Source organism: Rhineura floridana, chromosome 9, assembly GCF_030035675.1.
Source record: "Rhineura floridana isolate rRhiFlo1 chromosome 9, rRhiFlo1.hap2, whole genome shotgun sequence".
Lineage (NCBI taxonomy): Eukaryota > Metazoa > Chordata > Lepidosauria > Squamata > Rhineuridae > Rhineura > Rhineura floridana.
In genome coordinates, this window is record NC_084488.1 from 104,696,065 (window position 1) to 104,717,598 (window position 21,534).

Here is a 21,534-nt window from a genome sequence, read left to right on the forward strand (position 1 = left end):
CAATTGAAAAAAGGGGGTGATTTGCAATGGGGTAAAAACCAAGGCAAATACTTCCTTAATGGAGTACAAAGCCATTTCACAAATCACTGTTGCACTGAAAAATCTCTCTCTCCCCCTCTGTTCTCAGTTTAGTGGAGCCTTTCCAGCCATCTGCCAGCAACAAAGGGGGTAGAAGAATACAATGTGTAATGCATTGTTATGCACTGTGAAGGTGCTGCCCTACAGATGTTGTTGGACTCGCCATCAGCCTTAGATGGACGAAAGGACTTATAGTCCAACAGCATCTGGAGGACGCTCTGCTGGCTGGTCCTGCAGTACCACTACGGCTCTCTGCAAAGAAGTGAATCCTGCAGGAACTGCTCTCTGCATTGCTGACTGATTTCTGCTTGGCTTGGTCCTGACTGACTCCATCTACAAAAGCAGCAAATGCTGGAAGGGTCAGAGGGCATCTTGCTGCTAGTCCAGAAAGACCTGCTGCTCAAGATGTCTAGAGGCTATCGGGGGGTGTTGTTTATGAGTTCTTTTGGGGGTCAAGATTTAATTTTAGAGATGCACTTTTGCTGTTATTGGGACTATGGCTTTGTTTTTTTATTGTCAGATGTTATTATGATGTATGTGGGGATTGCTTAATTTTATTCTATATTTATTGAGATGTGTTCATTAGTTTATTGTTTATGCTTATTGTTTGACGATTTACATTGTGTTATACTTTGGTAACTGTTAGAGTGAATTATGCATTTTTGGATGTTGTAAGCCGCCTTAAACATGGCTTAGCTATGGAAAGGTGGCATACAAATAAATGATGATGATGATGAAGGAAGTGGCAAGGAAGCAGCTGTGGCATGAGCCATGTTAACCCTAACACCTTCCTAAGTCAACAGTATCCATCCTGAAGAATGAGAAAGCCATGATTAGAAGGAATAAGAGAGGAGCTCTATTTTCAATACAGAGCTCACTATTCCCTTGTAGGTATTCCCTTCTGACTGAAAGTATGGGCTGAAACAGGTAGCATGACTACAGCCATCTTGGGTATTTACTTCTGAAGATGAATGACAACTGCACCTGCATTGCTCATATGCAGATAAATGCAAAATAACAGTAGGAGGTTCACATATTTATTTACACTTTTATCCACACTGTGTGAGAAAACCCTCTTCTGTTAGCTTTCAGAGTACACGACAAACAAGTATAATTTAGATGAATTAGCTTTGATTTAAAAAGGCATCCTAGTTCAGTCTATTCAGCTACCTCTTTAATATAGATGATTATGGGTTAAAGTGTCAACACACATGAATGGCAGTCTTATTGATACATATAATGCTCTATACATGGAAAGGAAAATATAAAACAATCTACACATCAGTTGGTATACAAAGCCCTATACAGCTTGGGAACAGGGTACCTAAAAGATGGTCTTACACCCTATCTACCCAACCAATCACTGTTTTCCTCAAGAGATGGCATCCTGCAGGTGCCATCATATCAGGAGGTCCATTCTGCACAATGTCAGAATCAGGCCTTTAGTGTGGTGGCACCTACCCTTTGAACTCTCTTCCACTGCCTATCAGATTGTCTCTATTGTCTTTTCAGTGCCTGCTAAAGATGTCCCTCTTCTAAAATCTTTATGCAAGATGGTAATTGTTTTGGATTTGAACTGATTTTCTGCATTTGCTGTTGTTGTTTTAAACTTATATTGTTTTAATGCAATTGTTTTATATATCTATATCTATATGTTTATGTATGTTTATATAAGTTATTATATAGTAAATTACTTTGGCATGCCTCATGGGTAGTGATTAATAAATGAAATTACTACTTCTACCACTACTGTTACTACTACTACTACTAGTAATCATCATCATCATCATCATCATCTCCTAAGAAACTGAGGTTATCATACTTTGGACACATCATGAAAAGACATGATTCATTAGAAAAGATAACAATGCTGGGAAAAACAGAAGGGAGTAGAAAAAGAGGAAGGCCAAACAAGAGATGGATTGATTCCATAAAGGAAGCCACAGACCTGAACTTACAAAATCTGAACAGGGTGGTTCATGACAGATGCTCTTGGAGGTCGTTGATTCATAGGGTTGCCATAAGTTGTAGTCGACTTGGAGGCACATAACAACAACAATCTCCTAAGTCATCATGCCGTCACACAGCATCACATGGTGGCGGGGCAGGGTGGCAAGTGAGGTGAGGATGTGAGGGAAGCAAGGATGGCTGGTGGGGGGCAGGCAACCAGAACAGGCAAGGAGCGTTAGCATGCCCATGGAGGCCAGCACACACCAATGCTTGGAGGCAGTTTTTAGAATTACAAGGGGGGTGGCGAGGGGAGAGGGCCTGGGGGCATCTGGGGTGTTTGTGAGTGCCAGGGGACACATTTGTGAGTATGTGTGTGTTTCAGGTTCCCTGTGTTGTGTGTGGGAGCCCCTCTGTATATGTGTGCACATGTTTGGGAGTGCCTAGGGTCATTAGGAGGTGCCTGGTATGTATGTGTTTGAGGGTGTCTGGGGTTGTTTAGGGGTGCCTGGGGTGCCTGGAATGTGTATTTGGGATGCCTGGTGTGTATGGGGGTGCCTGGTGTGTGTGAGTTTGTGAGTGGGGGGGTTGGTGAGCAAAATGAGCAGGGAAGCAGAGCTCCCGTAGCAGTAATAATAATAATATATAGTACACACACATAGCTCAAGAGACTATGTTAAATAGAAATTGAGATTTTAAACTGGTATCATAATTAGTATAACAACATGACAAAAATCACAAACTTTCACCTAACCTGAGTTAGAAAAAGAGAAAGAAAGAGAGAAAATGTGAAGGTTTTAGTGATTCAAATATAAGGAAGGATTTGTGACAGAAATTTCATGTGGCCACTTGATGTCAGAACAAATACTTGTCTTGTGGGGATCAATTAAAGAATTCCCTCATCTCTTGCCAAATCCTAAATCAAGGCTAAATGGCTAAAGAAACTTAAACAACCACTAATTGTTTAACGCAGTAAAAGCCACCCTGAACTAAAATGAAATAATCTCCTCAGCAGATTATGTGTCTGTAGGGCTCTATGGATGGAAAAACTATAAGAGATGAGAAGAATGGTCTTAAAAACTCATAACCTGGTACTGTTTGACTTATCCTCTAAGAAAATACACTATGCTCAGACAGCTTAGACGTAAGACTCTTGACCCAGATCTCCTTATTCCAAAACATTAACCCAAATACAAATACAGCAAAATATTTTAGCCAGGAAGTGCAACAAAATATCCAAGGAAAGCCAGAAAACCTCTAGTAAAGTGTATGACAGGTAAGGTTAACAGTGTTCCAGGAGCTTCAAGCACATCACCTCAGGAATTCTTACAGTAGCCTATAAAGTAGGCCCGTGTTACCGCCTCCATATAGGCTGAGATCATGTGGTTTGCCAATGGCAACCTACTGAGTTTGTAGCTGAGGTGATATCTGAACCAGCCTCACTTCCCAGCTCCACTGTTAGTCACAACTCATGATAGGCAAGCTTTCTCCATCCCCAGATTGCACCAGATTGGCTTGGAAATAAGCTGAATGAAGTCCCCCGAAATCAGGAAATATCCTGGCTTATTTCTGAGCCAAAATGAATTTGGGTTGACCCCTTTTGCTTTCTCTCTCTCTCTTTCTCTCTCTCTCTCTCTCTCACCCACACACACACAAAACTGCAGTGGTGGCTGGTGACTCCATGTCAGTGGGGCAGTGGAATCTGCTCTGGGTTTTAGTCCAAACCTTTAAGGAGCTGTGCAAGGTGCTTGGTACCTCTATACAAATCGTTGACCTATGGATTTGTAGTTATTCCAGGTAACTTCCAACGAGTTTAGTCTGTGTGCACAATAGTTGAGCTGCACAAACGAGCAAGTGTACACTCGTTCACACAAACACTTGTGCATGTGCAGAGACAGCTTATACATGTGTTCAGTGCAACCGTGTGAACAAGCCATGTATTTTTCAAGTTACAGGCACAGCCTTCTGGTTGCTTATAGAACACCAGTTTGAAATAGTTATCATTCCACGTTAGCTGTCCTGCAGACTGGTAGCTGCTGGCAGATCTGCGTGGGTGAGGCTGTGTGGTTCTCCTGGCTCCCCAAAAACTGCACTTCACTGCTGATTATTGAGAGAGGGAGGGGTAAGGCAGCAGGGAGCTCAGCACAATGCAGCGCAGTGGCAGAGCCAAACTGATGCTCCTGACACTGTGCTTGCACTGCACTGAACTTCCCTCTGCCTTGTCCCTCCACCTCTCTGTCTCCCTCTCAGGAACTGGCAGTGACACATGGTGTTGGGAAGCCAGGCGATCAACCCAGCCTCACCGGCTCAGACTCACTGGCCACTACTCCCGGAGTCTGATTACAAGGGACCAGAATATTTCCCCATATACTTCTGATGAAGTGGACAGAAATTCATTCCCTTTTGGGTCATCAACCTCTGCCATTGCCAGGCTAGTCTTGCCTCATTCATGTTGTACAAATCCTTCATTTTGCACAAATGTAACAAGACAGCAAGGCAGGACCCCTGATGTCCTCTTCAGAGACCCTCCACCTGAAGCACAGGGACTAACAAGCAACAACAGAATGGCAAGGAACAGAGCCAGACACAGCCCTGGTTGGTTTGTTGCAGATGGCAAATGTGCTCCTGGATTGCATCTCTTGGAAAGTCCTGAGGTTGCTGAAGGCGCGCACACACACACACGCAGAGCGATTTTAATCTAATACACATTTCTCTATATGAAGCTGCTGCATTGAAAAAATAATTTTTGAAATCCAATTAAATTTTGAGCACTTGTGCGTGTCTTTCACTCTGAAAAAACAGCTGGCCTAAATGATAATATCAGATTTTTAGGAGAAGGGCGAGGGGAAGCATGTCTCATGTGTGCATACTGCATCTTGTGAAACAGCCCTGTAAGCACTACTGTTGCTCAGATGAAGAGCCTGTCCTGATTCAGCCGGAGGGTTTTCCAACTGAGTAATATAATGGGGAGGAGGAGAGAGCTGTTGTCAAAGGCGTGGTTTCATAAAGTGGCATGAATATCACTTTGCCACCGACTCATTAATTTACAAAGCACTATGGCTCACAGGTGTTTTCATTATTATTTTTTTGCACATGAAAAAATGGATAGAAGAGAATCAAAACAGTTGCCACTTCTCTTTTAATTTCCATATAAAAGGAAACCAAATACTGAATATTCTCTTAAACGGCCAGGGTAATCCCTTCTTTTTGCAAGAAAACAAGCAAGGGACTAAGGTCAAGCTTACATGCCTCTTTCATTCAGTAGCAGCCCCACTGTTCTTCCTGCCTGGTTATGTATCTTCATTGAGTTTCATGGTGGCATGTCACAGCTAGACATTCATCCTCCTGCCCCCACAAAGGCTTGCAGAAGTTATTCCCCTCCCCTTCCTAGCTATTTCAATTTGACTTTTAATGGAGGGGAGGAAAGGGATGAGGGCAGTTCAGAGGTCCTGTTAGGTTATGCAAAGGTCATCTTTGAAAATAGGGTTGAAGGCTTCACAATGCAAATGCAGAAGGCAGGACAGAGCAGAGGGAAGGTGAACTGCATGAATCTGATATAGACAGAAAACAGGAAGGAGGGGAGCAGAAGGGAAGTATTTGCTGTCAGAGGCAAAGTAAGACATCAAGGCCTTCAAGTGCTTGCTTGGTTTAGGCTAGATTTGACCACTCTTGAAATCCTGATGCACAGATCAGTGAACCTTGTAGGTAGGTAGGCAGAGGGGGAGAGAGTGCCCAGGAACACTATTTACCGGGCTAAATAAAAAGGTTTCACTATGAGTTTATTTATTTATTTCATTTTTAATTGCTTCCCATGAAAAATCCCAATGTGATTTAACAATCAACAGTAAAAACATATGTAAACAGAACAAAAACAATCTTAAATCCAACAGAGATACAGACTGTGCTCTGTAAAAAAATCTCCACTTGAAAGGCTTGTTGAAAAAGGAAGCTCTTCATTAGGTGCCAGAAAGACAAAAGAGCTGACGACTGCCTGACATGCAGGGAGAGAGATTTCTACAGGGTAGGTGCTGCTCCCTACATCATATGCAGTGGACCCTCTGATTAGAAGAAGCTCTCTCCTGCAGAGTGCAGTGATCGGTTGGGTATATAAGGCATACTATATAAAGCCCTCAACAGCCTGGGACCAATTTACTTGAACAATCACCTTCATTATCACACATATGTGCCCGCTTGACCACTTTGATCTGTGGAAATGGCACTCTTACAAGTGCCATGTAATGTTCGTTCAGCAGTTGTGAGGAATTGATATTTTACTGTGATAGCGCCTGTGCTCTGGAACTCCCTGCCTATTAATATCAGGCAGGCACTTCATTGTATTGTTTTCAACCCCTGCTAAAAACATTTTCATTTAGGCAAGCCTACCCAAACACCTAATTATATATATATATATATTACTATATCTCCTTGTTGATTTTATTGATATTTTCTTATGACTTTTATACTATTTTATGAAAATCACTTACAGATGCATTGATTGATTGGGTTTATAGCAATGTATAAATCTTGTCAGATTTAGAACTAATAGATGAGCAGGAATAAGGTAAGAAACACAAAATCTAAATGAAATAGGATAGATTCCAGAGTCACACTCCAGCCATAATTAAGGATGGGGAAGTACAAACTATTTCAACAAGAGTTAAGCACATACTTAAACCTCTCCTATTAAATTCAGTCGAAACAGGGCTGGCACCAGCATGACTAGGACCTTGGGCACCAGACATACTCCCCAACACACACAACCCAATGCAGGTGGTGTGGGCTTAAATAGACCCACCTGCCCCACTTACCTCCCCCATCACCACATTAGCACACTAGTGCATTGCACACACACTCCTGCCATCACCCGAGATGGCAGCTGGGGTGTCAACCCCTTAGGACACCCTCACTGCCATCTTGGGTAAGAGGTAGGTGTGATTGGGTGGGCCTATTTAAGCCTGCACCACCTGCATGGGGGGTATTTCCTGGGAGGGTGGAGCTCCTGCTCTGTGACCTGTGGCAGTGTTGGGTCACTGGGCCTCACGTCCCAAGGCTGGCATGGATTGCAGAATGGGAGGTCCACCTTCCCAGCCTAAGGAAGAACCCCTCGGGGGCCCTTCTGAGCCACAGGGGCTCTTGGCCAGTGCCTGACCTGGCTGCCAGCAGGTTCTGGGCTTGTTTAGAAAGGCCAACCTCACCAGATTATGTCATAAGTGAATCACTGATTGTATATTAAACACTGAAGTTCAGGCATACTATTTATTTTAATCCATAACTGCCTATTCCTACCCTGAAAGAATAAGAGTAGAGAAAAATATGTAGCAACATTATAAAAATAATTTTAAAAAATTGGGTCCTGCAACCAAATGTCGTCATGGAGAATGCTCCAGTTTAGGGTGCTAGCCAGCCAGTCATTCCCTCTGCCTGGATGGTCCATTCCCGCTCCTCTTTTCCCCCCAACAGTTAGTCAGCATCCTGTGGCCACTAAGCATGCTCAGTCATCATTGGGGTGTTTTGGGGTTTTCCCCCCTTAGGGTTTTTCGTGAACATGTTTTGAACTTCTGAAAACCTTGGAGTTCCCCAAGTCTTCTGACACATCCCTCTTGTGTGTGGATGGTGCCATATTCGCTACATACAGTAATAGATAGGTAGTTCATCATTACTGTATAGGATCCTATATAAAAAAGAATAATCTATTAATACATGGGTGGGGAACCTGTAGTCCTACAGATGTTGTTGGCCACCAACTCCCATCAGCCCCAGCCAGCAGGGTCAACACCAAGGATGATGGGCGCTGTAGCCCAACTGCATTTGGAAGTCCGCAAGTTCCTTATCCCTACATTAATAAAATAATGAGTTTAAGAAGGTGAGTATGTGACACTGGCACTAAATCATTAGGGATAGGCCATTGTTCTGTGACAGAACACATGATTTGCATGCGGAAGGCTCCAGATTGGGCATGTAAATTCCTGGTGCCTCCAATTAAAAGGAGTGTAGGTGGAAAAGCTAAGGCCCCTGAAATAGACTAGGAAATTTAGGGGGGGCACATATTTGAATATCTTTTGGGGAGGGCCATACCTCAGTAGTAGGGCAATTGTTTTGCATGCTGAAGGTCCCAGGTTCAATCTCCGGCATCTCCAGGTAGGACTAAGAGAGACCACCCCCCTGTCTGAAACCCTGGAGAGCCACTGCCAGTCAGCGTAGACAATACTGAGCTAGATGGACCAATGGTTTGACTCAATATAAGGCAGCTTCCTACATTCCTTTGTACCACTGGAACTGGGGAAGCACTGGTGGTTTTTCGTTTTTCTTCTTCCTCATGGTGGCTCCATTTTGAGCTCCTCTTGGTGGCCATGGGTGGCCATCATCAGCCCCCACTCCTCCTTGAATGCCCCTGGAAAGACATTATATCCTGTTGTGGCATTATTCTGATAGGGGCTACTGAGGGCAAACAGCAGCCACCAATGGACAAAATGAACATGGGCATACAGAGGTGAAGCTGATGCCTGGAAACACATGAGAGACAGACAATGCTGGACCTGAAGAAACAGGAGGGACGAGGATCCCAAGAGGTAGCAAGAGGAAGGAAGCATGGAACAAGGGAAAGAAAGGTTGGAAGTAGATGTTAGAGAGAACCTGGGGGTGAGGTATAGGGATGCCAGAGAATGTCAGTGAAAATGAAGTGGAAGTTGCCGCAGTTCACATGTTTATCTGTAGTTAAGAATAGAAATCAGTCAAGTGAATACCATCAGTAATCGTTCACATCACTGTTGTTGTTTAAGTCCGCAAACGATAAGTAATTAATGACTTCATTTTACATTGTCTTCACATTTCCTTTACACTGAAGTGAATGTGTTGCACAAATAGTTATGTAACTTATTGTTAAATAGCCAGCCAACACCGGGACTATTAACGGAGACCATCTCTGTAATCTTTTCAGCAAGACTAATAACAGAGACCATCTCCATTATCTTTCTGGCACCGACTGAAGATCTTCCTCTTTCAACAAGCCTTTTAAGCAGAGACTTTATCGTAGTCTGTGTCTGTGCTGGGATTACATTTTTAGATGTTTTTAAAGCTTTTTTTAAAGATGTTTTAAAAGGTGCTTTGTTTTAAGATGTTTTTAAAGATTTTTCTTTTAATATGTTTTAAAGTCTTTTGTTTTTAAGATGTTTTGTAGATGCCTTTAGTGTTTTGTTTGCCACCCTGGGCTCCTTCTGGGAGGAAGGGAGCACATAAATTTAATAAATAAATAAATAAATAAATGATTACATATTTGCCAAAAACTGAACTGCAGTGGAACAGAAACAGCACTAATGATGACAAATACAGGTCAGAATGGAAACTGCTGTCTTCTTACATCCCTAATGATGTTGTGTATGTGTTAGTGAGGGTGAGTGCTGCATATTGTGAATCAAGATGTGCATTGGTAAAAGGGAGAGTGAACAGGGAAGGGATCTCTGACTATTAAGATGTTTCCAAAATGAGCTACTATGTTTTCATTTTGGGGGAGAGATGTTATTGTTTAATTTGGTACGTGCAGTTTTTCAGTATCATTTGCTTTATCTATATGTTTACCTACTGTATTTATTGTTGTAAATAATTATTTTGTAAACTGTCTTGGTATTAAGTGGTATATAAATAAGTCTATTATAATGAAATGAAATTACAAAGCTATATGGGAAGGGATATTGGAGCTGGCACTCCCCCACTAGCTCAGCAGCAAGCTGTACAACTCAGCTTTATGGCCATGTTGCCACATGCATTCCCACCATTCAGTAGGCATCTCACTGATAATTTCATAACAATGTTCTTCCCACTGTGCCTTAGCCTCACTCCAAAGACTATTTGGGAGGATGCTTGAAGGCTCTGCTGCCCACACCATTTGTTTCTCCTTCCATTTACCTTTTAAAAAAAAAATCTGGTGTATGTCTACTCAAGAGTGCAGGACACAGAATAATGGGCTCAAGTTGCAGGAAGCCAAATTTTAACTGAGCATCAGGAAATACTTCCTAACAGAGCAGTACGACAATGGAACCAATGACCTAGGGAGGTGATGAGCTCTCCAACACTGGAGGCATTTAAGAGACAGTTGGACGGCCACCTGTCGGGTATGCTTTAGTTGGATTCCTGCATGGAGCAGTGGGTGGACTTGATAGCCTTATAGACCCCTTCCAACTCTACTAATGAATATAAGTAAAACATGTTGAGTTCCAGGGAAGTGGGTATAGCAGTAATGGGACACCTGTGGTCTTCCAGATACAGCTGGACTCCAACTCCCATGAGCAAATGATCAGGGATGATGGGAGTTGTAATCTGACAGCATCTGAAGGTCCACAGCTTCCCCATCTCTGGTGTATCAGACTGCAGTCTGGACATTTCATTTTGCAACAATGTCCAGAGTAACATCCTAGGACTGTGAATAGAAGAGAGAAGAATTAAAGTAATCGCTGGGCTGAGGGAAAAAGATGGAGAATATAGAAATGGAAATAAATCTTCCTTTGGGGAATAAGGAGTTGGGTAGAAAGAGACACTGAGGTTGGGAATCAATCTTCTTTTGATGGAAGAGTTCTTTACCGGGCTGTCAGAGCAATATAGAGGACAGAACCCACATACACCCACTGGAGAAAAAGGAGTCATTTCAAAGGAAAAATCAGGATGTTTCTTCCGTGGCACATTCTCCCCCCCCACACACACACACAGATAGGTTTGCACTATTAGAAGGATCAGGTTCTATCTCTAGTCCCCAGGCTTATAATGAAAAGCTAATAAGAGGGGCTAATAGCAGCACTTTCATAAAACAATGTGGTCAGAAGGATAACTCAATTTGTAAATAACACACATAAATCAAAGGGAAAGCTGGCAGACAGGGAGTGGATTTGAGGTTAGCCTGGGACAAGGCTGATGTAAGAGATGGGGAGGACATTCCATTGAAAAAGTCTCCAAAACAGAACACTGCCTCAGAAGGGCCAGTAAAGCTGATAAGAGAAAAATCCACTCATTTGAAATGTGGTGTTGGAGGAGAGCTTTGTGGGTACCATGGACCACGAAAAAGACAAATAATTGGGTGTTATTAAACCAGAACTATTATTAGAAGCTAAAATAATGAAACTGAGGTCATCATATTTTGGACACATAATGAGAAGACCTGATTCACTGGAAAAGACAATAATGCTGGGAAAAACAGAAGGGAGTAGAAAATGAGGAAGACCAAACAAGAGATGGATTGATTCCATAAAGGAAGCCACAGACCTGAACTTACAAGATCTGAACAGGGTGGTTTATGACAGATGCTATTGGAGGTTGCTGAGTCATAGGGTCACCACAAGTCATAATCGATTTGAAGGCACATAACAACAACAACAAGCCCATGTATATAATCAGCCCATCAATAAGGAAATCTGGGATCAGCGAATGATCCCAAATTGGGAACACTGGATGCTGGAGCACAGCTGAAAATAAGCAGGTGTGGAAGTGATCAGTATGTGGGTGGGAGCACCACAGAAACTGTTCAATGCCTTCCAAGGAAAAGCTGGAAATATATGTGAAAATACATATATATTGAGGTTTGTATCAACCACAAGATTCAATTTGGACCCCAGTTGAGCCCTTTTGAAAACAGCTCACCACCACACCACCCCTGGTCTGAAGCACTTCAAAGGCCGACCGATTCCGTCTGAGTCCGCTTCATCTACCCCTTCACTATTGGGAAATCAAAAGATTGCTATATTTTCTTTATGATTTTTTTCCATTTTGATAGAAGTGGATGAAATCTGAAGATTTAATAGCCCCTCCAGAGTGGATAAAGCCTGCCAAACTACAGGAAAACAGATCTAGGGATTTTTGAGCTGGGCACCTTTAAAGATTTTTTCTTTTAAAGAAAAGGAAATGTCTGTAATTTGTTTTATGTTGTGCCATAATATTGGATAATATTTGTAGGCAACACCATCCCTTTTGAGGAGCTGAATCCTGCTAAATTTCAGAAGGATAGCTGCAGTGGTTCTCTTGCAAAGGGAGACTTTACAGTTTTGGGGTGGATAAAAAAAGGAAGCACATAACCTCCCCTAATGTTTTGTGGGCAATTAGACTGAAAATTGCAGATATGAGAGAGATGCCTCTGGATAGCAAACCTGCCCAATTGCAGACAAATAGGTCCAGGGGCTTCTATGCTAGACACCTTTAACGTTTTATTTTTCCCCTCAAAAAAGGAAACATCTACAACTTTTAAAATATATATGTGCATAATGGGTCTGAACTAGCGACGATTGGCTGGAAAAACGATCTTGGGGTTATGGTGCATAGCTCAAGGAAAAAGTCGAGCCAGTATGTGGCAGCTATGAAAAGTTTAATTCCATGTTAGGGATTATTGGGAAAGGATTTGAAAATAAAACAGCCAATATCATAACGCCATTATAGAATCTATGGTACAACTGTACTTGGAGTATGTGTACAGTTCTGGTCACTGCACCTTTGAAAGGATATTGTAGAGCTGAAAAGCCTTCAGAAAAGGGTGGCCAAAATTATCATGGGGTTGCAGCAATGCCTGTATGAGGAAAGGTCTGGTGCGTGTGTTTGTTTTTCAGTATAGAGAAAACGCAAGTAAAGGGGGGTGATGTAGGTGTATAAAATTATGCATTGTGTGGAGAAAGTGGATAGAACATTTTTTCTCCCTCTCTCATAATAATAGATCCCAGGGTCATCCAATGAAGCTGAACGTTGGAAGATCCAGGAGCAAGGTATAGTGATGGTCACCAACTCAGATGGCTTTAAAAGGTGTTTAGACAAATTAATGGAGGATAAGTCTCTCAGTGGCTCCCGGCATGATGGCTATATGTACTACCTTAAGAATCAAAGACAGTATGCCGCTAAATAACAGTTGCAAGGATTCAGAAGTGAGGAGAGTGCTGTTGCACTCATATCCTGCTTTCAGGCTTCCCATAGGCATCTGGTTGGCCACTGTCAGAACCGGATGTTGTACTAGGTAGGCCTTTGGTCTGATCCAGCAGGACTTTTCTTATGTTCGGGTGTATGTGTGTTAGAATTTGATGACATTTGTGGGTAAGATCACCTCTTCTGAAAGGACAAAGCCTGCCAAATTTCAGAAGAATAGCTGTCATGGTTTTCCCACAACAGTAGCCTTTACAGTTTAAGGGTTGGTAAAGTGTTCTTGCGAAATTGGTCTGAAAGCTGCAGACATGAGAGATGTGCCCCTGGTAAGAAACCTGCTGAATTTTAGGCAACTAAGGCCTGGGGCTTGTGTGCTGGGCACCTTTAAAGTTGATTTGCTGGTAAGAACTAAAAGGAATTTGCTTCCCAGGCAAAATCATTCACTTTGACTACAAACTTGACCTGTCCATCACAACAGAGCTCCCTCTCTGCCCTTTCCTCCACACTGCTGTCTCCTCTCACTTCCCCCCCCATCACCCCACCCTAGCATAAGCTTAATTTTGCTTTTAGCAGATGCTTGCCTGCAGCACTTTTTTGACATCTGGATTTCTGATGTGCCATGAAGTGCTTCAGGGATCCCTGCTTCAATTCATGCCTGACAACCCCCACATCCCTCCAAAGCGTCCTGCTTTACCTTGGGATCCATCAAAATACAATGCATACCCTGATATATAGATATAGATGTAGACAGAAATACCATATGATTGCCCAACCTCTTAACCCAAAGTTTCATGAGGTGTCTCACATCATATTAAAAAATTAGACATCACAATCAATCATGAAAAGCGCAGTAAACAGAGCAATAAACTGCCAGCTAAAAATTAAGTAAAAGGAGCATCAGACCATGATAAAAACAGCTCCGTCTTTTAGAAGCCGTCAAAGAGGGGACCAGATGGAAAAAGAAGGGGGAGGGTGTTCCATAGGTGAGGTGCCATGACTGAGAAGGCTTCTTCCTTATTACCACCTGCAGAAGGTGGGGGTACTCTGAACAGGGTTGCCACCAAACTCTGCTTAAAGAAAAAAATCAAGGCAATTTTCAGAAGTTCCTTCTGGGCAAAGATTCAGAGGATCTAAACATTTTAGGGTGGGCAGAAAGTAGATTGGGGGGTACATTTCCACTGGAACAGCTTGCATCTCTTATTATTTGCTGAGATATTTGCTGCAGCAGCAACAAGTATCTGCTTATACAACTTCTTTGTGCATCTTGGTTTGATCTTGCCAGGCAGACCTTGATCTGATCTTGCAAGGCACTTGCGAATTTGAAAGTGACTGATGAGTCAATGGAAGTCTAGTAATTAAAAAAAAAGCGTGCCGTTCATAAGTGAAGTCAGCGTACTCCTAAGCTAAATGTAGTGCAATTTCAGCAAGGGTGGCGTACATTGCTAGATATGGAGTGCTGAATGTTGTCTCTCTATTTCTGGAGATCTCCTGTTGAGATCTCCTTCTCCATCCAGAGAAGGAGAGAAGAACAAAATCATGGGACTGGAAGTAATTTTGCAGGTAGAACCAGTCTTTTGTCTGTCAGATTAAACAGGGACTTTGTCTATTGGGCATAGCTATACTTAGGAACATTGGAAGCTGCCTTATGCTGAGTCACTCCATCTAGCTCCATATTGTCTGCACCGACTGGCAGCAGCTCTCTAGGGTTTCAGGCAGGAGACCTTCCCACCCCTACCAGGAGTTGCCAGGGATTGAACCTGGGACCTTCTGCATGCAAGATGGATGCTCTACCATTGAGCTACAGCACTTCCCTTGCTGCATCACTTGGAGGAAGAAGCAGGATAAGGCTGTACATGAGGGTCTTTCATTTCAGAACAATGGATGGGAGTGGCGCTTTTTCTAGCATAGCAGAAGTTCATAGAAGGATATCCAGCCATAGATTGTGGACTGGAGGCTTTGTTCAAATAGATCTTAGACTGCTCAGAGATCTTTACATTTAAGAGGTATATAAATTTTGTTTAAATAAATAAATACAATCTTGGAGTGCTGTCTTCACAGGATCAAACAGATCAGGCTTCACGTGATCATTTTCCTGTGTGTGTCGGTGTGTCTGATCTCACTATGAACACATACTATGTATGTGAATCTAAATGCACCAAGGAGATGGGAGATGATGTGACACTGATTCTACCAAAGTACATTTTAGAAGTATGTGGAAGTAACAGATTAACCTGAAGGGAATACAAAAAAGGATGGAAAAGAAGCAGACAGAAAATGGAAAATGTTCAAGACATACTGACCCAAGGGTCAAGAATGCCACATAGCAGTAAAATGCACTGGTGGGAGGCAGGGAGAGAGAAACGGGATGGAGGGGAGAGAAGGTCTAAATATGACTATGGGAAAAGCAGTGCTGTTTGACATCAGTATCTGGAGCTCAAAAACTGCAGAAGCAAGCAAAGAATGGAACTGCAATAAATGAAGATAGTGTCTTCAAGGGGCTTTTACATGCTCAAAGATACACAACTTATGCCAAAAGTTACAACCCAACTGGCAATGGTCACTGGAACAGAATACGCAGCACAAACAAAGACAAACAGAAAAAGTTGCTGAATGGACAGAGTGAATATCCATTACATTACTTAGAACCTTTGTATATGTTATATGCATCACATATAGCCCAGCTTGCGACTACGCACGTCATCTCAAAGACCATGATGTAACACTACTGTAATAGGAGCCTCGTTGTCCATTGAGTACAGAAGTATTTCTTTTGTACCACTATCATCTAGTCGTGCTTTCAGTGTAGTAGGCCCAGGCTTGTGGAACTCCCTCCCAACTGAGACTAGACAGACACCCTCCTTACTGAATTTCAGGCAAATGATTCATTTTTTTGTTTTTCCAGCAGGCATTTTGAGGTAGCATTTGGTTTTATGATGCTCTTATCATTTTATAGTTTATTTTATGTATGGCTTGTTTTTATGTGCGCTGCTTAGAAATGCAGATGATTAAGTGATATATAAATGTTTAAAGTAAATAAATAGTCAAATGGGTACTGCAGGTTTGTTAAAACACAGCAAAACCTCTGCATAACCTGTTTATCGGGGATGTGTCAAGCATGCACAGCATGACTACTGAAGGCTTTGCAATACCACCTTCAACACTTTGAGTTATGGGGTGGGGGGAGAGAACACCCTATCATCTGACATCTTTACAAAAATAAATAACAAAGCAAAGCAAAATATACTTCCCTTGCAGAATGTGGCATAATGGAACAGGACAGCCTAAGTCCATTTCTGTTTCTTTTTCCTCTTTTTCTTTCTCTTCCTTTTTCCCTGGCACTTTTTAACTGGGTGAGTGATTGCATTAATTTCTTTCTTTTACCTTTTAGAAAAGCCTGGAAGTCTCTGCCCTTATCTTCATTGATTTTGCCTTCCAGAGAGGAGAGTGTCTTGGTCACATCACTCATGACGACCGAAATGTTGTCAACCTTCTTCTGTAGCAAAGTCAGTTTCATCTCCTGGCTGCTAATCTGCTCATTCATTTTTTGTGCAACTGCTAGGTCAGGGGAGGAAAGAACAGGATATAAGAAGATGAAAGAAAGTCACTAAATTATATAGCACATCAAAAAAGCAGGGAAACAAATTCCACGAACAATTGCAAGAAATGCAAAGTTTCGGCAGTCGTTCTAAGGATGGACCATTTTGATTTTTGTCATGTATCTTGAGCTATGAGTGACATTCATATGAAAACAGCAGCAAATAATTGCTGAATAATCCATATTCATTATAGCATAGTTATAATTCCAGGAGAGTATATTGAACAGCTAACAGAAATTTAATGAGCATAAATGTCCCAGGGTATGGTCTGAAGGCACATGAGTTAGGATCTGAAGTTCAAAATCAACCGTAACAGATGCAACTGTGTCTTACAGAAAGTTAGGGTATGTGATGATTACAATTCCAATTTATGCAAAAAAAATTTAAAAAAAATAAAAAGTTTTTTAATACATGCAATAACAAACACTAAATTCATACATATAATTTTTTTAAAGAGACAGGAAGAGTATCTCCTGAATCAAAAGTGCCTAAGTCTTTAGTCCATACTCATGAATGAATACATACATTGCTGCTATAGTGCTTTTTATATAAACTGCTGGTACTCTTGCTTGTAGATACAGATTTAAAGCCTGCAAGCAAGAGTACCAGCAGATACTCTTCCTGTCTCTTTAAAAATTTTATATGTACGAATTTAGTGTTTGTTATTGCATGTATTCAAAAACTTTTTTAAAATTTTTTTTAATTTTTTTTTGTATAAATTGTAATTGTAATGACCACATACCCTAACTTTCTGTAAGACACTGAAGGCACATGAGGCCATCACCTTGCTGAAACTAAGCAGGTCTGGGTCTGGTCAGTACGTGGATAGGAGACCACCTGGAAACCACATGTATGTTGTCTTGGGTTCCTTGATGAAAGAAAGGTGGGCTGTAAATATAATTAAATAGATAAATATAAAACGGAGCCTTCTTCCACCTAGTTAATTTCAAATGGAAGGTTTAGCTTGTCTTTAAATTGGGGTGGGAGGCTTTTTTAACCCAAAGGCTGCATTGCTCTCATGGGAAGCCTTCTGGGGGCTGTGTGCCAGTGGTGTGTGGGACCAGAGGCAAAAGTAGGTATGACTCTTACCTTTGTACAGTAAAGATCAGAGGTTTCTACATACACCAAACCCACATTCATCTCTCTAACCTCTATCCAGACAAGCAAGAGGCATTATCACAGGCCAAGAACCAGAGCTTGGAAAAGTTACTTTTTTGAACTACAACTCCCATCAGCCCAATCCAGTGGCCATGCTGGCTGGGGCTGATGGGAGTTGTAGTTCAAAAAAGTAACTTTTCCAAGTTCTGCCAAGAACACATTCCAGCTGTGCAAAAGCACTCAAGGAGGGAGCAGGGCAGGGATGTTGAGAGGCCTAGCCTGGGGATAAGGGAAGGGAACATGGCCTAAGAAGAATCCTGAGGGCTATAAAGAGAGGCCCAGTGGGCCGCATTGGGGTCCTGGACCCAAGGTTCCCCAACCTTGGTTTAAATAAAATATTATACCCGTCAAATTTCACCTAGCTGCCATTGTGCACACTGTAGTTTGCACTGCAAAACAATAAAGCCCCCATTCAAAGATTACTGTGTTTGGTTAGCATTTTCTCTCAGGAAGTGTGGATCTGGTAGATCCGTCTTTAAATGTGAACTGAATCAGATTTTTCAGCCATCTCTAGGTCTGAACTCACTGAGGATCCCCATGTGATTTAGAACCTTGATTATGCAGAGATTGAGAACAGGCAGGGAGCTTCCACAAATGTAGCAGGTTGCCTACTGCAGATGTTCACCCTCCAACAAGTGGAGGACAGTCGGGTCAGCAACATGATGGAGGGGGAGAAGATACCTAGTGCATGTAAGGAGAACAATGCTGAAGATGGCTTATCAGTCAGATTAGAACTCTTGAGACAAATCAGTCTTTTGCACAAGCATTTTCCAATAACTCCAATGTAATTTTGACACAAGCTGAGGGAAGTTCGTCCGTCACTAAAAAGGGGCAGATCACCCCTGGCACAGCTTGAACAATACTCTACACTGAAGTTTTATGAGAGTCCAAGGTGGGGCTGTGCAGAACTCACTGTCTCCTTTCCTGAGAAATTTCATTAGCCTGATTGAAAACTTTTTTTGAATGGGCAGTTCCCAATTAATCTAAAAACATTTTTTTAAAGAGATTATTTTAGCCAAAATTCAGAAGGTGCTCTACTCTGCACTGCTTGCCTTATCTTCAGTCTAGAAACAGGTTTAGCTCTAGGATCAATAAATAGATGTCACACGAGATGCATCATCTCAGCTTAGGATATCATGCAAGATGCATCATCAGCTCTTGCCCCTGATCCCTCCATGCCTTGGAAAAAATGTCCTTGAATAACATGGTTATGCCAAGCACTGGAAGAGAAGGAATACTGGTGCAGAACTTCTGAAATTTGATGCAATGCCAGCACGTGGGCCAGGATGAGGAACCTCAGGCCTGGGAGCCAAAGGTGGCTCTCAAGGCCACTCTGAGATGGCCATTAAGACTCTCCCCAGGCCATGAACCTCACCGCCCCCCCTGCCCAGACTGAGTGTTTCTGCCAGGATGGAATGTGCCCTTGCTCATCTTGATGGAGGAAACAGAAGTGTGTGACAGTGCATAGAAACCAGTCAACCATGCAAAGGTAAAATTTACATTTGTTTGCTCTGCCTACTTTTGCCTCTGGCCCTGCCCATCACTGGTACGTGCCCCCCGCCATATGCCCACCACAGCCATGTGGCTGAGATTTTACCTCTGATCTGGAGCACAGAAATGAGCTGAAAATCCTGAATCTGTATGTCATTGCCTTAGCACAGCAGCTCAGATTTTTAGACTACCGTGTTGTGGGAGAGGAAGATGCTTTAAGTCTAACATTAAAACTCTGGTTTGGATCAGGTGCACCAGGAAATTTGTAGCCAATTCTCAAAGCACATTTGTGAAGGCTAGAGGCTTAGCCAGTAACACAGGTTGTGCAGGACATTATTCTATTATTAAATAGAATCCTTGCCTGCCCTTCATCATATGATCCCACAGCGGGGTACAACTGAAATTAGAATGTTAAAAATAATATGCATATAAATTACAAAAGGAGGTAAAAATGCAACACAACCCATAAAACCTGTAAGAGTTCAGAATGGACTCCTTAGCGATGAAGGAAAATGTGGATGATGGGAACAAAAGAGGAATGGGCAGGACAAGGTACTGCTTCCTTGTCACCTGCTGCAATGGAAGAATGAAAGGTATGCAGCCAGTCTTTTGTTTGTAAGATGGCAACACCACTTTCCAATGGCAGCTGGTGGCTCCATGTCACTGGGACAGTGGAATCCACTCCAGGCTTTTAGTTTGAATTTTCAAGGAGATGTCCAAGGTGACATGGAGCCACCAGCCACTTACCACAGGCCTGTCTGTCATTCTCTCAGAACCATTGAATGACATCAGCCAGGACCAGCTCCATGTTTTGCAGGGGCCTTGCACAAATAAATGTCCTCAATAGATCGATCTCCTTGTCATGGTCAACACTACACATTGCCCTCTCCCCCTGGGCCCAATCTGCCCCACTACCCAGCAGGAAAGGGTAGGGCAAGCAAATGCCATTCCTGCTTTCCCTTGCTCTTGTCAATCGTCAGTGTCAATCTTGTGATTTTAAGTTGTTTTTAATTGTTTTAGTGATAAATTTTAAACTGTTCTAACCCACCCTGGGACCTCAGGATGAAGGGTGGGTAATAAATTAACATAATCATAATCATCGTCATAATCATAATACACTTGGAGAGAGCCAATGATCAGGCAAGAGACCCCAGCGAGGAAGAGAGCTGGCAGTGCCCCCCCCTGCTGAAGTGTGGCCCTTGGCAGATGCCCGACAGTGCCAACCCTGGCATCAGCCCCTGATAATATCAGTCACTAATAATAATGTAACATATGCCATTGAAGCCTCTGACCTTGCATTGCTTTTGTTGTTTCTTATCGGGTCATTGTATTCCAGAAGATTGTTCTGGAAAATGAATTTGGCATCCAACACAGTAGTGCTTGTGTAAGCCCATTCTCTATAAATATCCTGTTTTGTCCCCCTCACCTTTCTGAGCAGACCCACAAAGGAAAACAAGATTGCAACAGACTCCAATGCTTCATCGCATCGCTTCTGGTGGCCAGGGGGATTTCTTTTGTTCTGGTTTTAATAAATAGTGTTGACAATGATTGTGTTAGGGACTGTAGTAATTACAACCGCTGACCTGGGTCGCTGGGGTCCTGCTGTTGCTGCTGCTGCTGGTTTCCCCCACCGACAGCTGTGTTGCTCTCTGCCTGGTTGCTGTGTAGAAGCAATTGATCCTGTTGGGCTAAAATGGGGAAGAAGAATACAAGTGAGCAAAACATTCAGCATGACTAATTCATCCAAAACGCAGGCAATGTCACTGCCAGTGCTCTCCAGTGCCCCTAGCTCTTACTCAGCTAAATCCTAATCATTTGTGCTGATTCCGAGTCAGCTGCTTTGCCCATCTGGACCACATGCTATGCCACCATATTGGTGGGGGATAGTGAATGGCTTTAATCCTTAACCAGAGAGGATTATAAGTGTCTCCTTCAGGTTGCAATTGATTGTGATTTGCAGAAGCTTGTGCTAATGCAAGGTTCACCCTCCCTTATCATTAGGAACACTTGGAGAGCTGCAAGATTAATGTTGAAGTGGAGGCTTAAAGAAGGGCATAGAGCAAGCCCAGCATAATAATTACATCGTGCCCATTGCTCAGCTCCAGTGATCATGGGGAACGGTAATCCAGGTAATGGGCCCATATTAGGGATGCCATGGAAGTTTGCAAGGTTTAGATCTGGAATTCAAATTTGCCCTTTTATAATGCTCAAAGGATTTGTGCACTACTAGTTGAAAATCTCAGGCACATTTTTTTGGGGGGGCAGAAAAATCACTGAGGTTCTGAGGGAAGGACAGGAAAGGACTGATGTTCAAGCCTAACACAGTGCACCTTTGTGTTGTCTGTAAAATCTTCACTCTTGGATTCATGCTCCACACAGA

The 21,534-nt window shown here is 42.5% G+C and overlaps 1 protein-coding gene across 3 annotated transcripts in view; it reads right to left on the reverse strand.

Moving 5' to 3' along the window:
• MMRN1 (multimerin 1) overlaps positions 1-21,534 on the reverse strand; it is a 90,138-nt gene that overhangs the window by 26,815 nt on the left and 41,789 nt on the right. For 2 of the 3 annotated variants that reach the window (XM_061583025.1, XM_061583027.1), the window contains exons 4-5: positions 20,738-20,842; positions 16,291-16,464 (exon numbers count right to left, since the gene is read on the reverse strand). In XM_061583025.1, coding sequence (XP_061439009.1) covers positions 16,291-16,464; positions 20,738-20,842 — 279 coding nt within the window. The remainder of the gene's footprint in view (positions 1-16,290; positions 16,465-20,737; positions 20,843-21,534) is intronic. The other variant, XM_061583026.1, reaches the window with a different exon arrangement.